The sequence below is a fragment of the Asterias rubens genome, chromosome 3 (assembly GCF_902459465.1).
Source record: "Asterias rubens chromosome 3, eAstRub1.3, whole genome shotgun sequence".
In the NCBI taxonomy this organism is placed as follows: Eukaryota; Metazoa; Echinodermata; class Asteroidea; order Forcipulatida; family Asteriidae; genus Asterias; species Asterias rubens.
Genome location: NC_047064.1, coordinates 11567717 through 11590455, shown reverse-complemented (window position 1 = coordinate 11590455; position 22739 = coordinate 11567717). Strand labels below are relative to the sequence as shown.

Genomic DNA, 22739 nt, shown 5'->3' with positions numbered 1-22739 from the left:
TAAAAAATAATAGTTTTATATATTATTACTATTTTCAAATTGGTAGCACATGATTTTCTTTTAAATAGAGAAGTAACTGAAACATTTCGAAAATGCCATTGGTACAAAACTAGTCTGCTGATCTTCACTGATATGACATACAAACTTCTTGGATCTTATAACATAAAACTGGCATTGACAGTGCTCAGAGATAACACAAGAAGGGAATTTACTGACTATGGTACAAGGCTAGGTGATGCACACTAAGCACAGTTCTCAAACTGTTTTGAGAAATGAAGCTTGGGTTTCACCCCCTTTCTTGTGAAATTTATCATGGATTGTTGTGGTGTCAAACAAGTGCATATGCAAAAGATATTGACATGACACTTTGATGGTATTATTCATACTGCATACCTGCAACTGACAGTCCCCAGTAACACACAGTCTCACATTCAACTCAACTTCTCTCTGGGGCATTATTAGTCATCCCCGAAGACACGTGTTTACTTCTCTTTATGTAATTAACTTCAGAATACATGTAAATTTGAAAATCTAATTTCACTCCATTGAATCTTACATAATTGAACAGGCTAACCTGTGACCCTGAAACTGCATTCTGTTAAGATTCCCCTTTTCCAACAATGATGGTTTGTCACACAGACATAGTGTCCTTACTGATTTGCAGAATGACACACAATGTTAGAATGACATTTGATTAACAAGACTTGGGTATTTAATGTGTCTTTTAACACATTACTGAGCCAACTTATCATCATGATAGTTACTAGACTCTTCCCAAAGCAGTAAATGATTACTGGATTTACAACTACTTGGTAGGTGCAAGGCATATAAAGAACAAAATTCAACATGTGTTGGTAGTCCATCTCCTCTCGCTTTTCTTTACAAGTGACAACACTTTAATTCAAGTTGTAGGTTTTTTCACTAGGAGTATAAAAATGCAACAGAAAACAATAAAACTAGTCTACGTGTAACTGAAAGTCTCCTGGCAAACATGTTGATTTATCAATCATTTACTTAATTACCAATACCCACGAAAGACATATATTCCATCTCTTTTCAAAGTGAAGACATTTTTGATGGTGATATGGGACAAATAGAGGCAATGTGTTGAGTAGAATCTACGAGAACCCTGATTATTGCAATAATAGGTATACCGTTAATAAAAAAGGGGGACAAAAGTAAAAGAGTATTTAAGGACAATACTTAGATACAATATATTGGCAGCTGTACATGAGTCAAATTAAAATCTTCCCATTATTTCATGTTATTTTTAGCAGTTGGGAACTTAGCACATAGCTTCTGCCAAGAGATATAATATCTTTATTATCAAATTTTTGTTTTTACTTTACCCCACAATTACAGAAATATCATTGTCAACTTGAAAGTGATTTAAAAAATAACGATGAACACTAAAAATAAAAATAAATACTTAAGAAAAAAAACTCCCCTACTTCAATTTCTACACCATTCTGAAAAAATATTTCTTTCAATCTTACTACAGTTCCATCATTGTAAAGAAAGTAAACTAAGTCTAGACTTTATACAACCAACAAGTACTATGTCCCATCCAACGACCTGATTGGGCTGTCAAGGATAAGCTTTGACATTGCCAGAATTCAAAACAACAAATTCATATTTTTTGACATGGCAGCATTATTTCAAGGCAAATCAGGCAGTGCACTATTTTGTGTGATTTCTAATTGTAAATTGTATTCCAGCAGTCTAGCTCATTTCAGCATTTAGGAATAAAAGTCACATGATAAAATGATTCCCAATCTGAGCTTAACTATAACCCTTAGTCAATGTTGAATGGACATTCCATATCCATTGTTACAAATATATATAAAAAAAACAAAAAAAACAAAAAAAAAAACACTAGACATGTTAATAAAAGTCCAACTAAGTAGAAAAGTTTCAATTTGTGGCCTTCGGTAAAATGTTCCTTTTGAGTAACAGATCAGAAACTTTTTTTTGAAAATAATAAAAATGCTTAATGTTTTCTGTTGTACCACACTTGTCTCACCTTGCTTTAAAACACAAAAAAAAAAATATCTTCATCTGCCGAGATGTGATGAACATGTACTGTTATATGGAAGCATTAAAAAGATGTTTAAATAAAGAAATTAAAAAAAACCTTAATATCCAGGACATTTAATACTTCCAAACTTTTCCTCTGTTTCAAAAACACCAAATTAAAAAATACTTGCAATTTTGGTTGCTTATGATTAGAAAGCTTGGCAAATAGGATTGTACAAATTGGTAATTTTGCCACAGAAAGAAAACATGCACAAGAGTGATGCATAATGTGAACAGCTTGAATGAAGACCTCACAATGTAACTTAACACTTACAAGCATATTAGTCCATATTGTGTGGAACTAATCTTGTTGGTTATTTCTGAGTGCATACTTCCGACTCCAAATGATTGCTGAACAAGATCTTTGCCCACAGTATATCTACTTTACCAAATCTGATTGCACCAAAGGCAAAGACAGATACAAATTGAGATTCAGAAAAGTAGTTTGTAAAGAATCAAAGAGTATTCTCCATACTTTCTTGAAATAAATAATAATTTTAAGCTGAAACCTTCAGGGCAAAATCTGACATAAAGGCAGTCAGCATGCCAGAAGTAACAAATGCAACCAATTGTTTAGTCTTGGTTCCTAGACCATTGGTGTTGCGCGGTCACACACAACCAACGTTCCGATTATGCACGGCAAAAACTGTACACGCTTGTAATGAACGAACGCTAGCGGGCGCTCTGTTTCTCTGATTTCCGGATCTCACCATGTCCTGTGCTCACCAAGGTCTAGGACATTTGCAAATTGAAGGCGTGGCCAGACTATGTAAATTACTTTTAATGTATGCAATATTCATCTCACGTGACGAATTGAAGATGACTATTCAAACTAGACCGAGTCAAAGGTCAATATGATCGGCGCTCTATTTTTAATAATCTTTGCTCAAAGAGTAATTCCGTGGTCATTATAGGCCTATTAAAAGGAAAACAGTGAAATTTTAAGTATAGACTACCTATTCAGATTATGGATACGTGACGATTTGAAATCGTAAATAATGGTCAAAAATCGAACATAAGATTAGCATTCAGAGAGTCCGTGTAACGGACGCTTGTATGGCCCCACGGCGTGGAGCAATCGGAACGTGAAATAAGCCTTGTGGAATATCACGTACCGCCCATGCCGTGTCTCGTGGGGGTTGGAGGTGTTAAATCCCGGGCGCTATGAACTCCCAGCTTGCGGGTGTCGACTCCGTTGTTTCTTATGATCGCAACGTTCCAATATGCTCCATTTTGATTCATGGCCCCCTAATTTCTTTTTGTTGTGAGTTTTCAGGTAATTTTGATGATGTCAAAACGTAGGAATATCGCATCTACCTCCATGGTTATATTGACAGTGTTATTGTGTGAGTAGCTTAAAAATATTATGAGAATTTTTTATAAAAGGTTGAAATAAAAATAATGCTAAAACAAAATTCCCTCAAAGCATAATTTTGCCAAACAAAGTATTATTTTTTAATTCTGTGAATGAAGAGTTATTTTTGAGGTAATGATTAAACTGGGCAACTAGTGGAATTTATGACCTGACTACTCGCCTCAAATAACTGGGAGTTGAATAGCAGTAGTCGCCACCCGACAAGCAATCAAAATTCGCAATTTCTCATGAGTTGTTCCAAAAGATATTGTTACGACTACATTCCCAAAAATATTATATGGTTACGTTCCAAGCTGCGCAGTTACTCGGCTACGTTTACGTTCAAAGATATGCTTAGGTCTACGTTCCTTCAAGTTACACTATAATATCAAAAGGTACGCTTTCAAGCCCGAGTCAAGCTATGCTTACGTTCAAAGATACGCAGCTACGTTTATGTTCCAAGATGCTACGCTTCAGTCCAAGATATGCTTACGTTCCAAAAGATGTCAACGTTCCAAGCTACACAGCTACTCAGCTGCGCTTACAGATCTGCTTATGTTCCTTCAAGTTACGCTATAATATCAAAAGGTACACTTTCAATCCCATGTCAAGTTACGCTTACGTTCCAAGATACGCAGCTACGAATTACGTTCCAAGATATGCTTACGCTCCAAAAGATACTGTTACGTTCCAAGCTACGCAGCTACTCAGCTACGCTTATACACTCCAAGATATGTTTAGGTTACGCTACAATATCAAAAAGCAATACTATTTTGTGCTAACTATAAGCAAATTGTTTAGCCAATACAGGCTTCATCAGTGTGGGCCCTGGCACGTCGGGAGCATAACGCCACGATCGCATTTCAAGCTGCATCATGGCAATGCAGTAGTCTGGATCTGGATATTATACATAGAAAGGTTTGCAAACCTTCCTTTATCGTATTTCCACCATGTGGCAAAGTTTTAAATCCGACTGATCTGGACATTATTATACTCCGATAAAAACATATACCCACACACACACGCAGAGTATAGCAAAAGTCATGCAACGCAATTACTGCATGCATTGTACACTGCATGCACAACACTGATGAATTATTCATGAGCCAACCGCAACGCAGCCTCTGATTGGCTCCACCGGAAAGACGGGGGAGATTTGCCGAAAAACAATAAAAAAGTTAACACCCGTCGTTGCAAATGTGCAAGACCATGGTGAGATCTAAATCAGAGAAACAGAGCGCCCGCTAGCGTTCGTTCATTACAAGCGTGTATAGTTTTTGCCGTGCATAATCGGAACGTTGGTTGTGTGTGACCGCGCAACACCAATGGTCTTGGAACCAAGACTACCAATTGTTAGGTGAGAGACAATGTAATCTCCAGAAGGTAATGAGATAAGTCTTTAGTTACTCTACAAACATGTAATGTAGCATTTAACAGCAAAGTAAGTTACCAAGAAACACAAATTGGAGTTAAATGAGGGTAGCTCGTAACCATCATCTACCATTCACATTTAGTTGGACATTGTCATTTACAGTAAAGTTATCAAAATAACATTTGACAACTTGTGGTTTTCAACACTTACAGGTGTGTTACCTAATCTCAAATACTTTTGGCAATGTTCTCTTCTTTAAGTATGAACAACCTTGAGGTCAATGAGTATTTTCTCACATCCCAAACAAGGATGTCAAGAGATTTCCAAACAAAATGAGACGGAAAGTAAGGAACAGTGGGTGATGAATACAGTTTGGCAAGGTCTGTCCAGTGATTTGACATACTAAGGCCATGTATTGGCTACATGGCTGAAAAAAATATATTGCTGCAGCATTTTACGTCAGTCATGGTTCAGGTTTAGTTGATTGCAATAAGCCCATCAACATCCTACTTTTTAAGTCTTACTCAAGGTAAACATTATACCTTTAATCATTCTCTGTATCTAATATTAGTCTTCAAACTTCAAGACAGAATATGGTTTTCAAAAGACAAAAACAACATATCAATTAGCTTTAGTGAAGCACAAGTGTGTTTTGAATCATTGACATTAATGTTTGAAAGTAAACTGTATAAAGGCTAGACCTTCTATTTGCTGCTGTACAATCTCAAACATCCAAATGTGTAGAAGATACTGTTGTTTCCATGGCAATCATTGTGGTCTTTATCATGTTGTTTGATGATATCTCTGACGAGGTTGTTTGAGGTGATTATCTGAAACTAAAAATAAAAGCAATATTAATCCATCAGAGATGTTATCATAAAAATATAACATGGTTTGAGGGTGACTAGTCGATATTTGCTCCCCGAGGTATTGGAAGTTGACAAACTAGTTCCTGAGGCGAAGCAGACATGACCCCATTTTGACCTTGTCTTCCGGTTCAAAATTGAGGTTGAAAATTCAAAAATTCATGTATAAAGAACTACGAAATTCCCCCATTGGTTGCCTGTAAAGATTTTACACATACATTGTACACCATGTGTAGAGTGTACTGTGTATATTCACGCTCCTGTGATTGCGCTACATACGTGCCTTTTCGGTTAGTTAGTCTCTTCTACAGACGTCAATTTTTCATAAGTTCATAATTATTTCCTCAACAACATCAGCCATTTTGAAAATCTATACATCATATGAAAGGGCTTTACGTACTTTACAAAAATGGATATGTTGGTGAACTTTTCTCGACTTTTTGACCTGTTTAAACCGGAAGTGACTGTAAAATGATTTGAAAAGGTGTTCTTTAATGGCTTTTAGGTTGCAGCATACAAGTCTGGCAAAGGTTTGGTTGAAAAAAAAAAGCAATTGATGACGCCCCCAAAGATAAGTGCACCCTCTAGCGGCAGATTAAAAACATCTAAATATACTCTTTTACTAGATGACGTCATCCTGTTGTTTTGACAATTTTTGCAACTTTAATAATTTATTACAAATCTAAAGAACAAAGCAAGACGTAATATTTTTTTTTAACCCAGGCTTTTAGTTTTCCACGAATTTGATTTTGAGACCTCATAATTAGATTTTAAGGCCTTGAAATCAAGCATCTGAAAGCAAACAACTTCGTGTGACAAGGGTGTTTTTTCTTTCATTATTATCTCGCAACGTCGATGACCAAATGAGCTCAAATTTTCACAGTTTTGTTATTTTATGCTTATTTCATTAAGTTTGTATTGAAATTCTTTTAGTTCATGTTGAATACTCCAAAACATAGAGTATTGCTTGACACACACGAATACATGGATAAACCACAAATAACCTTCTTCATCCAGATGCATATTCCTAAAAGTTATTTACTTTCATCTAAATTTTACAATTTTCCCTAATCAGTGGTGACTGTCATTTCATTATCAACAGCTATAATTAACTTTTCTATTAAAAAAGAAAACAGAAAGTTACCTTTTGTAAATGTATCAGATTTAAAAGCATGGTAAAATATAAGAAAAAACAACAAGAACTAACAACTGTAGCCTATTGTTTGTAAACTTTGATACATCAAATGACTTATTACATACTTGATGTTATGGATCTCATAAGCTAGCAGGTTGTCGAAGGTTGCATGCTGAGCCAGGAGATTGTGACATATAACTTGGGCTCCAGCTAAACAAATCAAAACAAATTTATTTATCAGACACACTTTGATATTTGATGCATATTGAGTATTCATTATGTTATTGACTGACTGAAACGACACTTAACAAGTTGGGAATTTGAAAATACTCACCTCCGATAACCTACAAATGCACAACCGTTGTGAGCTTCAGATGGGAAAATGGCAGAGCTCTTGATAGACTTATGTCGCATACAGTGTGGGCTATTATGTCACAGGGCTTTGTTTTTGTTCAGAAAAAAACAAAACGTACTACATGTGTTCTGCACTGTGGTATTTCAAGATATGAATACTATTAGCAAGATGAATATGAAAAACGTAAGGATGGAAATACTCAGAGGAAATCAGAGTCTTAATGATGAAACAATAGGTTGCAAAGATCACAGAATTTTGGAAAGAAAAGGGAACCCTGGCAAGGTCAAGGAGGGTGACCGATATGGGTGAAAATAATCTGGAACTTTTGATAGATCGGCATTGGATTGGACCCGCCTAGTTTACAGTGCACATAATGGCACTGCATGGTCATTTGTGTCCAACATTTGTGATATTTGTGGTCAACTTAATTCCCAAAACTTTGAGAAGGACATATCAGGAAAAGATCAGAGCTGTTTGTAAACTTTGTAAACTTGATGGCAGTAGTGTTATTTAAGTAGCCTTGCTCTATTGCACTACATAGACAAAAGGTCTGGTTACTCGTCCTACTCCAGAAAACATTTGGGTAAAAAAAGAAAAAAAGAAAAAATGTCTCATGCACATGTAGTTCAAGTGGGGGAGAGTCTTCAATTTTATTTTAAACATCTAAAATTATCTGAACATTTGGCAGGTTTAAAGTTTATGTCTGTTACAAGCAAATCTAAAAAGTCAAAAGATATGGAATTACATTACTTTGTTCTCCATGTATACATACATGTATCATAAGTTGTGGCATGTGAGCTTGGGTGTTTTTGTTAGCTTTGCACATCCAAAATCATGTTTGCAAATGTTTTTGAAGCTGTGAAAAGGCAGGTTACACATATACATTATTGTTTTCCACGGTTTGTGTACCAACAATTTTAAATCCACAACGAAAGAAGAAATAAGAATTTGAATTATTTGCACAAAGTCAAACCAAAGTGTACCAAGAGAATGTGAAGGCATCGTCAGCATAAACCTGATAAAGAGAAAACTAATCACAATCTCATCAATCTTTAAAACCATAATGCATTTACCTAGATCCCATACCAGGGGGTGAGTTCATGGAGTCTGTACTTGGTGGCCCACCCCCACCAGCCATGTTCCTCTCTTCAACCTTCTCTTCTTCTCGTCTCTTAAGGCACGCTGCTTTGGGATTCAGATTACGCTCTATATAAGAATAAGAGATTCACACAAAAAGCTGATCAAAAAACCTGAAATAATGTGGGAATATCAGTGTACATACATCAACATGCTTATTGTGTAGATATTGTGTAGATATTGTGTGTATATGTTACACCTTTGCTAATGAAAGATGGACTTGATCCATAAGAGTTGTGTAAAACTCTACCATTCCTCTCCGAAGATCTGGAGAGAGTTGTCCAACTGGCATGTCCCCAACCTCAGCCGAATCATATGGTTTCTAGATTTCAGTCCTTGCCTTGATACTGTCAGTGCCTTTATTCTGTCCTAGCTGGACTATGGCAGCTGCCTCCTGAATGGTGTCTCAAAGAAAGATGTTTCTCGCCTTCGACGGCTCCAAAACCGATGTGCCAGACTTATCTTTAAGCTTCCCAAATACACTCACACATCTCCACTTCTGTTTCAGACAAGCTTGGTATCACTGGGTAGCGTGTTTCATACAGGCTTGGTATCACTGGGCAGCGTATTTCAGACAGGCTTGGTATCACTGGGCAGCGTGTTTCAGACAGGCTTGGTATTACTGGGCAGCGTGTTTCAGACAGGCTTGGTATCACTGGGCAGCGTGTTTCAGACAGGCTTGGTATTACTGGGCAGCGTATTTCAGACAGGCTTGGTATCACTGGGCAGCGTGTTTCAGACAGGCTTGGTATCACTGGGCAGCGTGTTTCAGACAGGCTTGGTATCACTGGGCAGCGTATTTCAGACAGGCTTGGTATCACTGGGCAGCGTATTTCAGACAGGCTTGGTATCACTGGGCAGCGTGTTTCAGACAGGCTTGGTATCACTGGGCAGCGTGTTTCAGACAGGCTTGGTATCACTGGGCAGCGTGTTTCAGACAAGCTTGGTATCACTGGGCAGCGTGTTTCAGACAGGCTTGGTATCACTGGGCTAGCTCTACAATGATCCCAAGCGTAACTCTACAATGGATTCAGTCCGACCTTCATGAGAGTGCTCAAATTGTGTCTATTGCTATTGGCAAACCTGAAGGTTCTGTTGTGGGTCCTGTACTTGTCACAACATACATTGTACACACTACCTTTTGTTGACATCACAGCATCTAGTTCCATTGATACCAACACATATTTCAAACTGATAAAAGTGATAACCTCCACTCCTAACTACATCTCCTCTTCAGTCTCCAACCGTGCTCGCCATGTTGAAGTTTTGTTTGACCAATTGTTTGGCATGGCTGCACACATCTCAAATTTGTGCAGAAGTGCTAATATCCATATCTCGCCTGCAACAGGTCTTGAACAACGCAGCTCGGGTCTTTTTCCAATGTGGAAAAATATGACCATATTTCTCCTTTTCTGAGAGATACACTGGCATCGGCCTCAACTTCGTCAAACCACATCATATATTATTATAATTATTTATATTATAGCAAATACATCTGCTGACACTGGCATTCACACGCGAGTAATGATCAAACTAAAGTGTACCCAATTATCAATAGATGACACACCATTGTTATTATATATCTCTTTACCTCTGACTTGTTGTTCCAAACTTGTAATTACAGAGACTGCTTGGTGTAAAATGGAGAGTTTAGTCTGAGCCTTGTCACTCTTGAGATGTATACAGGTCATACGACCCAGCTCCTTAAAAGCCTCGTTGATATCACGTACTCTAATGCGTTCTCTTGCATTGTTAGCATGTCGACGCTCCTTCTCCTTTACATGTTTCTGCTCTGGTGTCAAGGAAGCGTCTTCTTCACTGTCATCACCGTTAACAGATGTATAACTAATGCAGGAAGGAAATTAAACAAATGATGGTTACATTTCCTTGAACTCAACTGCTAGCTATACGATTGGATCAATTCCAGCATTGAGAAAACTCTTTGCTGTGTTAGTCTCTCCATATTATTAATTAATGCACCAATGCAACCCACAATACCATCTTAATAATAATAATAGTCAATATTTATATAGCGCTTTATACACCCGAAGGGCGTCTCAAAGTGCTGAAACATACAGTATTTCCTGCAAGGTATGCGGGGCTAGGTTTTTGAATTAAGAGATCTACTCCTTTTACATAAAGCACCATTTAACAGTTTACTAGGTGCTGTGGCGCAATATGCCGCCAATTCGGCCAGGAAGACCGGGGCGAACCCCTTCTCTTTTCGATAAGTGCACTGGGTTCTTTTACGTGCGTTACACAATACACGGGACCAACTTCGTAACGTCCCATCCGAAAGACAAAGAAGTTGTTAAGTGTCTTGCTTAAGGACACAAGTGTCACGGCTGGGGATTCGAACCCACACTCTGCTGATCAGAACCACCAGAGTTTGAATTCGGTGCTCTTAACTGCTCGGCCATAACTCTTCCACAATATCTTTGGTTTAAAAAATTAAGCTGCCTTCATAAGCTGTTAAAGCTTTTTAAATAATTGGCAAAGGTTTTTTTTCCAAAAAGATGTTTGGCATTCAGTAAAATATGGGTCAGTGCAGTGAGAAACCAAGTTTTGTTTGGGTTTGGATTCTGTAAAACCGAAGGGTTCTAATTCTGTTGGATCACAGCATTACACTGAAGACTCTGTTTTATGCATTTCCATCTAGCCATGCTGCTCTTTTTATGTTCAATTATCAAAAATCTTTGGGATATGACATAATATCAATGACATATACCCGACTATATATCGTCATTCAATATTTGTGATATCGTCTAGCATTACTCACAAGGTGTAAGGGTACAAAAAAAAAACCACTCAGTATTCTATTCAATGTCTGCAGTACTCGATGCTAGTTACAGGAATTCAACGTTGCCCCCACTAATCGCTAATAATAATAGTTTAAGGATTTTCATGTTGAAATCCTTGGGCAGTCACGGGTCACTTATAAACAAAGTATACAACCCAAACTCAACTCATCATACTGCTTTTTACTCTTGGCTGCCACTGGAAGTTCCTTCCTTGTGTTTTGAGTAGTTGATGGATCCTCAGACTCAGGCAACTTGTTGTGAGTATCTTTAGAGTTGTTCAATTTAAGCTTGTCATGAGATGGACTTGTCTTGGATTTCTTAGGTTTAGGTGTTGGCTTGCGATCTGTGTCCATACTCTGGCTCAGCAGCTCACCTTGAACAGCTGCAACAAATTAAGCACAAAGTTAACCATGTTTCAACAAACCACCAAACATGTCTTGAAAAAATGCACTTGAATTAGAATGAGTGTAACCCTACAAGTCTATGAGCTTTGAATGCGCTGTGCATGATGCCAATTGTGTCACAGCATGCCCACTCAAATGTTGTTTTCATTTTACTTTTTTTTTACAGACCAAAGTTCAGTCAAGAAAAAAACAGTACAAGGCGTGGCTAAGTCTGGTCAACACATTATCCCAATCACTTCATAATTTGACATTTTCACAGTGGGTGATCCATGAGCAAACAGTAGAGACAGACAATAAGAGAAACCACAATATTGTCCAAACAAATAAAGACTGGAATCAGTTGTGTTTACCCATGCCCAACAGTGTATACATAATTAATACATCACTGTTTGTTGACTGGAACTAACCACTGTATATTATCCTGAAGCTTGGCACCAAACAATCCAAGAAGCTTCAAGGAAACTGGAGTTGAAAACTTGTAACATACACTTTGATATGAGTATACCATCTCTTTAAAATGTTGTTATTTGATTAATTCCAAACAATACAAACTGATTAGTTGCCAGCATTACATTAACCAATTGGGCCTTTGATGTGTACATGAAGGTGTTGGTATCTCCTGTCTCTACAAGTTAAGGTACTTTGCAGCCATATTTCTCTATTAAACACTAACTTCACAACATTTCTTGAACTGTAATAGCATCGGTATGGATGATATCTTACCATTGAATGGCTGCTGTGTTTGACTCAAGTCAGATGCAGGCACAGGTCCTGCCACTGCATTCCTCTCTACAGATGGTGACCCTGACTGTAATCAAATAAACAACATCATGATAAGTTCTCACTCAGTCATCAAACCCTATGGCCTAACAGGATACCTACATGTACATGTATAGGCTCAATTAAGCAAACATGTTATATAAGTTTGTAGGATTTGTTCTTCTGGGCTTGACAAAGTAGATGTCTTTAAAATGTCCACTGAAGAACCAACCATCAATTTTGGCTGCATAAAAAGTGCAATGATAAACTCAACTATTTTGTTATTACTAATGAATCAATTTACTTCACTCACAAGCCAAGTAAATGCACTACATGTATAACTAAATAAGATAATTTGTATATTCACCCCAAGGAAATCAAGAATATTGTTTAAGATTCAATAGACAAAATAGGTAATGCATAATACATTAAAATAGGTAATGCATAAGACATTAAAATAGGTAATGCATAAGACATTACAATAGGTTATGCATAAGACATTAAAATGAAGTGTCCAGCAACACAAGGGCACCTCAATGAACAATTGAAACAGAGAAATCAAACATCACATCTATAAGAATTATGTACAATATCTCAACAAGTTACACGCTTTGGGCTCATTTCAATCATTGACACTTTGCCAGTCAACTCCACTTTTATCTCTGCATCTGTGGATGGTGGTAATCAGCTTGTGTTAATTCTTGCCAGGCAATGTAAAGGAAACCTTCCTTCATTCTCTTTCTTAATTTATGTACAATAATGCAAGGCATGTTGCTCAAAAGTGTGTTTTACTCAACTTTGCAAGTACCTTGCCCCAAATAACAGTGCCTGCCCTTAAAGGCAGTGGACACTATTGGTAATTACTCAAAATAATTATTGTCATAAAACCTCACTTAGTAACGAGTAATGGGGAGAGGTTGATAGTATAAAACATTGTGAGAAACGGCTCCCTCTGAAGTGACATAGTTTTCAAGAAAGAAGTAATTTTCCACGAATTTGATTTCGAGACCTCAAGTTTAGAATTTGAGGTCTCGAAATCAAGCATATACTAGATATAGTGTTTGTAGAAACAAACACTAGGTGTTCGGCTATTGTTGGGTCAGTGTTTGAATAAATGAAACAAGTATTGTTAATAGTTCGTCAAATTACAAAGAAATCAAAACCAAACAGTTTTCTCGATGTGTAATAATTTTATGGAAAAAGCATCAAAAAGTGTACATTTCAACCTAAAAGCCTTTAAATACTGCCTTTTCAAAGCGTTTTACAGGCTCTTTCAGTTTAAAAAGGTCAAAAAGTCAAGAGAAGGTCACCAACACACCCATTTTTGTGGAATACATGTACATGAGGCCCTTTCATATGATGTATAGATTGTCAAAATAGCTTTTGTGGTTGAGGAAACGTGAACTGATGAATAATGGCAACTGGAGAAGAGCCTAACTAACCAGGAGGGAAATGTTTGTTGAAAACGCCTTGAAAACAGACTACGTACGTAAAGCCCTTTCATATGATGTATAGATTGTCAAAATAGCTTTTGTGGTTGAGGACATAGGAACTTATGCATAATGACGACTGGAGAAGAGACTAACTAACCGAATAGGAAATGTTTGTTGAAAACATCTGAAAACAGACTACGTACGTAAAGCCCTTTCATATGATGTATAGATTGTCAACATAGCTTGTGTGGTTGAGGACATAGGAACTTATGCATAATGACGACTGGAGAAGAGACTAACTAACCGAAAAGGAAATGTTTGTTGAAAACACCTTGAAAACAGACTACGTACGTAAAGCCCTTTCATATGATGTATAGATTGTCAAAATAGCTTGTGTGGTTGAGGATATGGGAGCTTATGCATAATGACGACTGGAGAAGAGACTAACTAGGAGGAAAATCTTTGTTGAAAACGCCTTGAAAACAGACTAAAGCGAAGCTATTTATAGGAGAAAAAAAAAATTAAATACAAAAATAAATCGTACAAATTTTGGTCGCCAAGTGGTCTCCCATCCAAATACTGACTGGGCCCGAATTTGCTTAACTTTAGTGACAGGTGTTATTCAACGCAGTATGGTACGCAGACTAAAACAATCAACACGTGGTGCAGAGCGTGACTATGCTCCTCAATGCACCGCATACTTACACGTGGTGACCGCAATGCACCGCATGCTTACACGTGGTGACAAAGTACATGTTTATGTAATTGTAAAAGCTTTACGCGCAATCAATGGGGGAATTTTGTAGTTCTTTATACATGAATTTTAGAATTTTCAACCTCGATTTTGAACCGGAAGACGACATCAAAATGGGGTCATGTCTTAGAGGTGTTTACGGGGTTTTTAATGCCCTTTCCGATAATGTATTGATTATCAAAATCCGTTGTGCAGATCAAAAGTTATGATTTTTTGAAATAATACAGCATACTTACACGTGGTGACCGCAATGCACCGCATGCTTACACGTGGTGACTAAGTACATGTACATGTAATTGTAAAATCTTTACACGCAATCAATGGGGGAATTTTGTAGTTCTTCATACATGAATTTTAGAATTTTCAACCTCGATTTTGAACCGGAAGACAAGATCAAAATGGGGTCATGTCTGTGAGGTGTTTACGGAGTTTTTAATGCCCTTTCCGATGATGTATTGATTGTAAAAATCCGTCATGCAGATCAAAAGTTATGATTTTTTGAAATAATAAACTTTGAATGAGTGTATCTCGTCAACTGATGACGTCATCGTGACGTAAGAACTTTTGTATCATCTGCTGGTTATTGTCTACCTGTGTGCAAAGTTTTAACTTAATGCAAGCTTCGCATCTATGCTTTTTCTTGCGGACAATCGACACCGAGAAGAATAAGAAAAACAACTAGACATAGTGCTTTTTGTTAATTACAAAAACACGGTGTTCGGTTGGACGCTACGTGATGACGTGGTTCAAAAACATTGAACCATAAAGATGTTTTTTATACAATGTGTCGTTATTTTATAGTTAAATGTGCATTACAGATTTGAGAATCCCCTTAAAATGTTTTAGAAAAGTGTGCCATAATGCGATCGTTAATGCAAAGCCACTCCGGATTTTTAGGTTTAGTTTTTCAACTGAAAATCTTATGTCACGATAAAAAGCCGGTTCTAAACGAAAGCAAGGTCAAACACTAACAATACTTTTGTCGTGGAAAAGACCATAAAAATAGCTTATTGGTAGCATTTGTGATTCTCAAGATATAAATTTTCTAGCTATTTAATGTAATGACTTCATCATTGACGTCATCAATTCAAAAAAGGTTGTGGTTTTGGTGCGAGACGTTATCACTCAACTATTGCGATTTTCCGCTCTGCACATAGCGCTCAATGTTTCTAAAATCTTTATACCCAACCGCGCCCTCTTTCGTTGGACCAAATAGAGCGCCGTTGGATATTCCCCCCAAATTGCGCGCCATATGATTTTTACAAATTTTAAACTTTGATTTATTGTAGTCTAATGCCCGATGACGTCATTATGACATAGTTAGGTCTGTGGTGTCTTGATACCAAGGTTCACCTATCTGTTGAGTTTCAACGTTCAAATCAATCTCAATCTTGAGTTATTCCGTAGATAAGCTCGAAAGTTTTTTTTATATAAAAAAAACACGAAGGCGAACTTTGATCCAGGGTAACGACCCGGAAGTTAACGTCGTACGATTTTTGCGTTAACTTTTCAAATGTTGTCCAAGTCTTTATCTATCCGATGCCCAAGTATGAACATCATTGCTTTTATATTCGTTGAGATACAGCAACAAGCAAATGGTCCTTTTTTAACATTAAAAACCCTGTCATGACGTCATCATTCTAAAAAAGTGGCGGTTTCATCAACTCACTGGTGCCTATGTACATGGTAAGTTTTAAGTTTATACAAGCTTAACTTTTGTTTAAAATTGCTTGGGAAGGTTCAGAGGTAAAGAAGAACACGAGGAAAATTAAATCTATGAACAGATTGTTGATAGCTTTTTAATTTTCACAGAAAGTAAAAGTGTAAATCTATTACATTTATACCTTTCTTTGCACAGAAAACAAATGCTAAGTTTAATACTTGTTAAAGCGATGTATTTTATTAGTAAAGAGCTAACTATGTGCAAAGTTTGAAGGTTTTGTGATCCTTGTGATGTTTAACTCAAGAGTAAACTTCTTAAAAGGTTAACTGGATTTGGGGAAACTTTATACGAAACAACAGTTTACTAATTTTAGACTTGTGAAGTAAATAACTGTAACAGACTTATTTATTAAGTATTACAGAGGTTTCGCAAGTGTACGACACGGGTACAGATACAACTAAGATAACTGGGATGCACGTTAGATTTTGTTAGGCATTAAATAAACACTTATTTTGAAAAGCAATGATTTGTACACAAAGCTTTACCGTGTAGCGCGCTAAACACTGCCTTGAGTGCCGGATAGAAACACCCTTCACGAGTCGATGTCACGAATCCGCTTCCCGGTGTTTGATCAAAACATAACCAATGTTCATCTTTTTCTGGTTGCATTTTCTCACATAATTAAAAGTCATACGAATCGCTGCAGTAGGTGGCCATCTCAGCGAAGCTTCGTCTTTAATTCCGTTTTGATAATTAAGCCATGAGAAGGGCGAACAGGGGAACAATTTGACGCCGAATATGATATGAGCGGACTTCAATTGTAAAATGTTGGTACACCATTAAACTAGCGCTACGTTGTAAGTACAATGACCTGAGACTTGTCAAAACATGAATCGAAATCACGCGTACAGTCAAACGATGCACTATTCCGAGCAGAACACACAGGCCTCGTGGACTGAACAAGGTGTGATCAATGGAGCGGAACGGCCAGCCAAAGCGCTTTTGCAGTGTACGCAGTTATCACGCGGGTCAACACATCCGTGGGCTTTATCGTCCGATTTCGACCAGAGTTTCAGGTCAAATTGGTATCATCTCTGTGGGAAAGTTTGAGCAGGATCACTCATCTATAACGGGATGCAAAATTTATGTTGAAATGTTACGTAGTTTTAGAGATAAAAAATTGTAAAATTGTTCAACCTTTGGTTTGAGCCGGAAGTCAAGGTCAAATGGGGTCATTTTGTGTGTAGCGTTTTTTGAAGTTTGGTCGACCTGTCCGATGATATGTAGATTGTCAAAATCCACTATGTGGTTCAGGAGTTATGATTTCTTTAAAATATTTAACTTTGATTTGTTGTAATTCAAAACCTGATGACGTCATCATGACATCATTAAGTTTGTGTGGTCTTATAATTAAGGTTCAATTGTCTGATGAGTTTCAATGTTAAATTCCATATCAATCTTGAGTTATGACAACAAATTGTCTTTTTTTACAAAAAAACACAAAAAACACAAAGGCAGAGTTTGACCTTCCGGTACGACCGGAAGATGAGGTCATACGATTTTGGCATTAACTTTTCAAATGTTGTCCAAGTCTTTATCTATGTGATGCCCAAGTATGAACATCATAGCATTAATATTCGTTGAGATACAGCGAAAAGCAAATGTCGTTTTTCAACTTTAAAAACCTTGCCATGACGTCATCAATGACGTAATCATTCCCAAAAAGTGGCGGTTTCGTCTACTCACTATTGCCGATGTACATAGTAAGTTTTAAGTTTGTACAAGCTTTACTTTTGTTTAAAATTGCTGGAGAAGGTTCGCAGGGAAAGAAGAACGCGAGGAAAAAAACAAAAAAAAACCAGAACAATAACAATAGTTGTTCGGCTGTTGGCCGAACACCTAAAAAAAAACAAAAAAAAAAAAACGAACAAAATCAATGAGTTGGTGGGGCTGTTGCCCGAACACCTAAAAAGCACACATCTTCGTGTGACAAGGGTGTTTTTTCTTTCATAGTTATCTCACAACTCCCACGACCAATCGAGCTCAAATTTTCACAGGTTTGTTATTTTATGCATATGCTGAGATACACCAAGTGAGAAGACCGATCTTTGACAATTACCAATAGTGTCCACTGCCTTTAACTGCAAGCTCTTTTACGATTTGGAAAGCAGGCAGGTATTGGGAAGTACTCCTGACTATTCTCAAAACAGATATGAACAAACCAAAGACATCACCATGGCAGACGTAAAAAAAAAAAAATTGAAAACCCCAAGGTACAACAATCTTGTTAATTTCCTATGGAAGCTGGGATAGAACTGTTCTCTCATCACACTATGGAAATAGCTGGCAGGTCTAGGTTACATATTTACAATAATTCTGCAACGTGTACTATGCAACAGACTCTTCAAATGTCCAATGCTTCTTCATTGTCATTTTCTACTCAGTTCCTTTGAGTTGACTCTTACAAATAAAATAAGCCCATTTGTTAGGTCTCCAGTCAGCCAGTATACAATTATTGACTGCTTCCAGTGCTATGGTTAAAACTACGACTCCCAAGGTAATCCCCGCAGCGTTCTATTTTCCATGAGGCGCAGCCAAAAATATGGAACGGTCCGGGGATCACCGAGACAGTCGGAGTTTTAACCATAGCATAAGTAAAAGCAGACATTATTTGTTTTATAACACCCCAACCGACTATTTATCATCCTCGTACACAATACGTGCGTTTCAGAAACAAAACTGAGTGGGTTGAAGGTGGGTTAAAAGACGTCTGGGTACTGCACGCCGTGAGATAGTGGTCGGACTATCACAGGGCAAACGATGCACTATCACACGGCCGCCATTTCTAGTAAAACTAAGATATATCATGTGACGCGCTCTAAACCAATAAAAAGGCAGAATATTTGTAAGGGGTGTTATAATTCCCACTAACTCCACTTTGCTTTATTTAAGTTGTTTCAAAATTTAGTTGCTTCTTCAGTTAATAATTCAATTAATTTATCATTAATTTAAACTACCCGTACATATTTTGTAGCATGCGTAATCACTTGTTTTGTTTTATTAGCACATCTTATTGAGTCCTTTCACACTGAAGGTTAACGTTTGTTTATTATTCAACCTTGCTTCCATTTAATGTACAAACTGGTCTGATCTCGGAGCTACCACTACAGAGACCTTCTACCCATGGTGTGTTACCTTACAATGTACAAACTGGTCTGATCACAGAGCTACCACTACAGAGACCTTCTACCCATGGTGTGTTACCTTACAATGTACAAACTGGTCTGACCTCAGAGCTACCACTACAGAGACCTTCTACCCATGGTGTGTTACCTTACAATGTACAAACTGGTCTGATCACAGAGCTACCACTGCAGAGACCTTCTACCCATGGTGTGTTACCTTACAATGTACAAACTGGTCTGATCACAGAGCTACCACTACAGAGACCTTCTACCCATGGTGTGTTACCTTACAATGTACAAACTGGTCTGATCACAGAGCTACCACTACAGAGACCTTCTACCCATGGTGTGTTACCTTACAATGTACAAACTGGTCTGATCACAGAGCTACCACTACAGAGACCTTCTACCCATGGTGTGTTACCTTACAATGTACAAACTGGTCTGATCACAGAGCTACCACTACAGAGACCTTCTACCCATGGTGTGTTACCTTACAATGTACAAACTGGTCTGATCACAGAGCTACCACTACAGAGACCTTCTACCCATGGTGTGTTACCTTACAATGTACAAACTGGTCTGATCACAGAGCTACCACTAGCAGAGACCTTCTACCCATGGTGTGTTACCTTACAATGTACAAACTGGTCTGATCTCAGAGCTACCACTACAGAGACCTTCTACCCATGGTGTGTTACCTTACAATGTACAAACTGGTCTGATCTCAGAGCTACCACTACAGAGACCTTCTACCCATGGTGTGTTACCTTACAATGTACAAACTGGTCTGATCACAGAGCTACCACTACAGAGACCTTCTACCCATGGTGTGTTACCTTACAATGTACAAACTGGTCTGATCACAGAGCTACCACTACAGAGACCTTCTACCCATGGTGTGTTACCTTACAATGTACAAACTGGTCTGATCTCAGAGCTACCACTACAGAGACCTTCTACCCATGGTGTGTTACCTTACAATGTACAAACTGGTCTGATCACAGAGCTACCACTACAGAGACCTTCTACCCATGGTGTGTTACCTTACAATGTACAAACTGGTCTGATCACAGAGCTACCACTGCAGAGACCTTCTACCCATGGTGTGTTACCTTACAATGTACAAACTGGTCTGATCTCAGAGCTACCACTACAGAGACCTTCTACCCATGGTGTGTTACCTTACAATGTACAAACTGGTCTGATCACAGAGCTACCACTGCAGAGACCTTCTACCCATGGTGTGTTACCTTACAATGTACAAACTGGTCTGATCTCAGAGCTACCACTACAGAGACCTTCTACCCATGGTGTGTTACCTTACAATGTACAAACTGGTCTGATCACAGAGCTACCACTACAGAGACCTTCTACCCATGGTGTGTTACCTTACAATGTACAAATTGGTCTGATCACAGAGCTACCACTACAGAGACCTTCTACCCATGGTGTGTTACCTTACAATGTACAAACTGGTCTGATCTCAGAGCTACCACTACAGAGACCTTCTACCCATGGTGTGTTACCTTACAATGTACAAACTGGTCTGATCTCGGAGCTACCACTACAGAGACCTTCTACCCATGGTGTGTTACCTTACAATGTACAAACTGGTCTGATCTCGGAGCTACCACTACAGAGACCTTCTACCCATGGTGTGTTACCTTACAATGTACAAACTGGTCTGATCACAGAGCTACCACTACAGAGACCTTCTACCCATGGTGTGTTACCTTACAATGTACAAACTGGTCTGATCTCAGAGCTACCACTACAGAGACCTTCTACCCATGGTGTGTTACCTTATTGGTCTGGTACTAATGTGCAGTGTTTAATTATACTACCGTATGCTTATGTGAATGTAAGCCTGGATGGATAATCATGTTGCCAAATCACCATGTTTGTTTACTATGTTTAATTGGTTTCAACATTAGAATGTGCAATCTTCAAACACAGCCTAATGTATATAAAGAACATAGCTTGGATTAATGACAATGTGGTATTTAATATCTGTTAAGTATAACAACCAATGGATTCTCTTCTTAAGTTTCAAAACTTCTAGACATCAGTGTCTTTGACCCAACCCTTGCTTTAGCTGTTTCTCATAAGACATTGTGGCCCTAACTTTGGGCTAACTATTGTGTAAGAAGTGGATCCTGCGTATCTGTCTAGCTGATTTAGTGATTATAAATGATATATTTATGGATGTTCAAGTGCTCAAGCACGGCCTATATGATGTACATGAATCATACACGAACGCACAGTGTATATGAGTGTACATGTATGTACATGTATGTGTGTGCCTGCCATGACCAAGACCTTCACAGCTAAAAAAGAGGTTTAAGAAATCTTTCATATTGATCAACTTGGTTATTATTCTTCCTTCCAAACAGGGCAATGCATCTTTAATGTGGACAGGCAGTTATCATTCCTCAAGACCCCCTCCAAATAACAGACAGACAAACAAACAAACAAACAAACAAACAAACAAACAAACAAACAAACAAACAAACAAACAAACAAACAAACAAACAAACAAACAAACAAACAAACAAACAAACAAACAAACAAACAAACAAACAAACAAACAAACAAACAAACAAACAAACAAACAAACAAAACAAACAAAACAAACAAACAAACAAACAAACAAACAAACAAACAAACAAACAAACAAACAAACAAACAAACCCCTTAACAACCAGGCGACCCCCACTCCCAAGAAATTATAATAATGAAAACACGTACAAACATATAAGATACACATAAAATAAGTTATTAAATAAATAAAATAATTCCCCCTCCAAAAAAAAAAAAATAAATAAATAAATAAAAAAAAAAAAATACAATCAACATCCTCAAAGTACTTACAAAAGAATATCTGACTTTAATAAATCTAAATACGTAATCTGTGATTGGGTTGACAGGATGAGGATGTGCATCTAGGTAAAGAAATTATGCTCGAGTCCATCAATTCCATTGGAATCATCCATGATCCTCATTCCTTTGTCTTTACTAAAAAAAAGCTGATCCATTTCCTCCAATAAAAACAAGACAAATCCAATGTTACAATTTCAAGAGATGAGTTTATACAGCTGGTTTCACAGGGAGGACTCTTGTCAATGTAGGTTGCTTCCAGGCTTTCTTCAATAAAGTGCACACAGGGTCAAGAATTGGCAATGGGCACAAAATTATCCATATAATAGCTGTTGCAAAAACAATGTACCTCCATGGTTGGAGTCTGATGAAGCCCACTCAACAAGGGAAATTGAAATATAAATACGTCAAATACATGCACATGTAAGGACAAAATGGTTTCAGTGGTTTCATCCTAATACTGAACTTGCATTATTATCCAATCATAACAAAGAAATAGAACTGAAAATATTGTAGCTCACTATGGCCGATATTGATACATCAAAGCAATGCTTGGGGCTAGATT

At 37.6% G+C, this 22739-nt stretch overlaps 1 protein-coding gene across 4 annotated transcripts in view; it reads right to left on the bottom strand.

The window, feature by feature from the left end:
- Positions 1-4774: 4774 nt before the first annotated feature.
- LOC117287943 (transcription factor 12-like) overlaps positions 4775-22739 on the bottom strand; it is a 98996-nt gene continuing 81031 nt past the window's right edge. For all 4 annotated transcript variants that reach the window (XM_033768589.1, XM_033768591.1, XM_033768590.1 and 1 more), the window contains 6 exons: positions 12224-12308; positions 11262-11478; positions 9887-10140; positions 8232-8364; positions 6929-7013; positions 4775-5638 (listed from right to left, as the gene is read on the bottom strand). In XM_033768589.1, the coding sequence (XP_033624480.1) occupies positions 6944-7013; positions 8232-8364; positions 9887-10140; positions 11262-11478; positions 12224-12308 (759 nt within the window). In that variant the 3' untranslated portion in view covers positions 4775-5638; positions 6929-6943. The remainder of the gene's footprint in view (positions 5639-6928; positions 7014-8231; positions 8365-9886; positions 10141-11261; positions 11479-12223; positions 12309-22739) is intronic.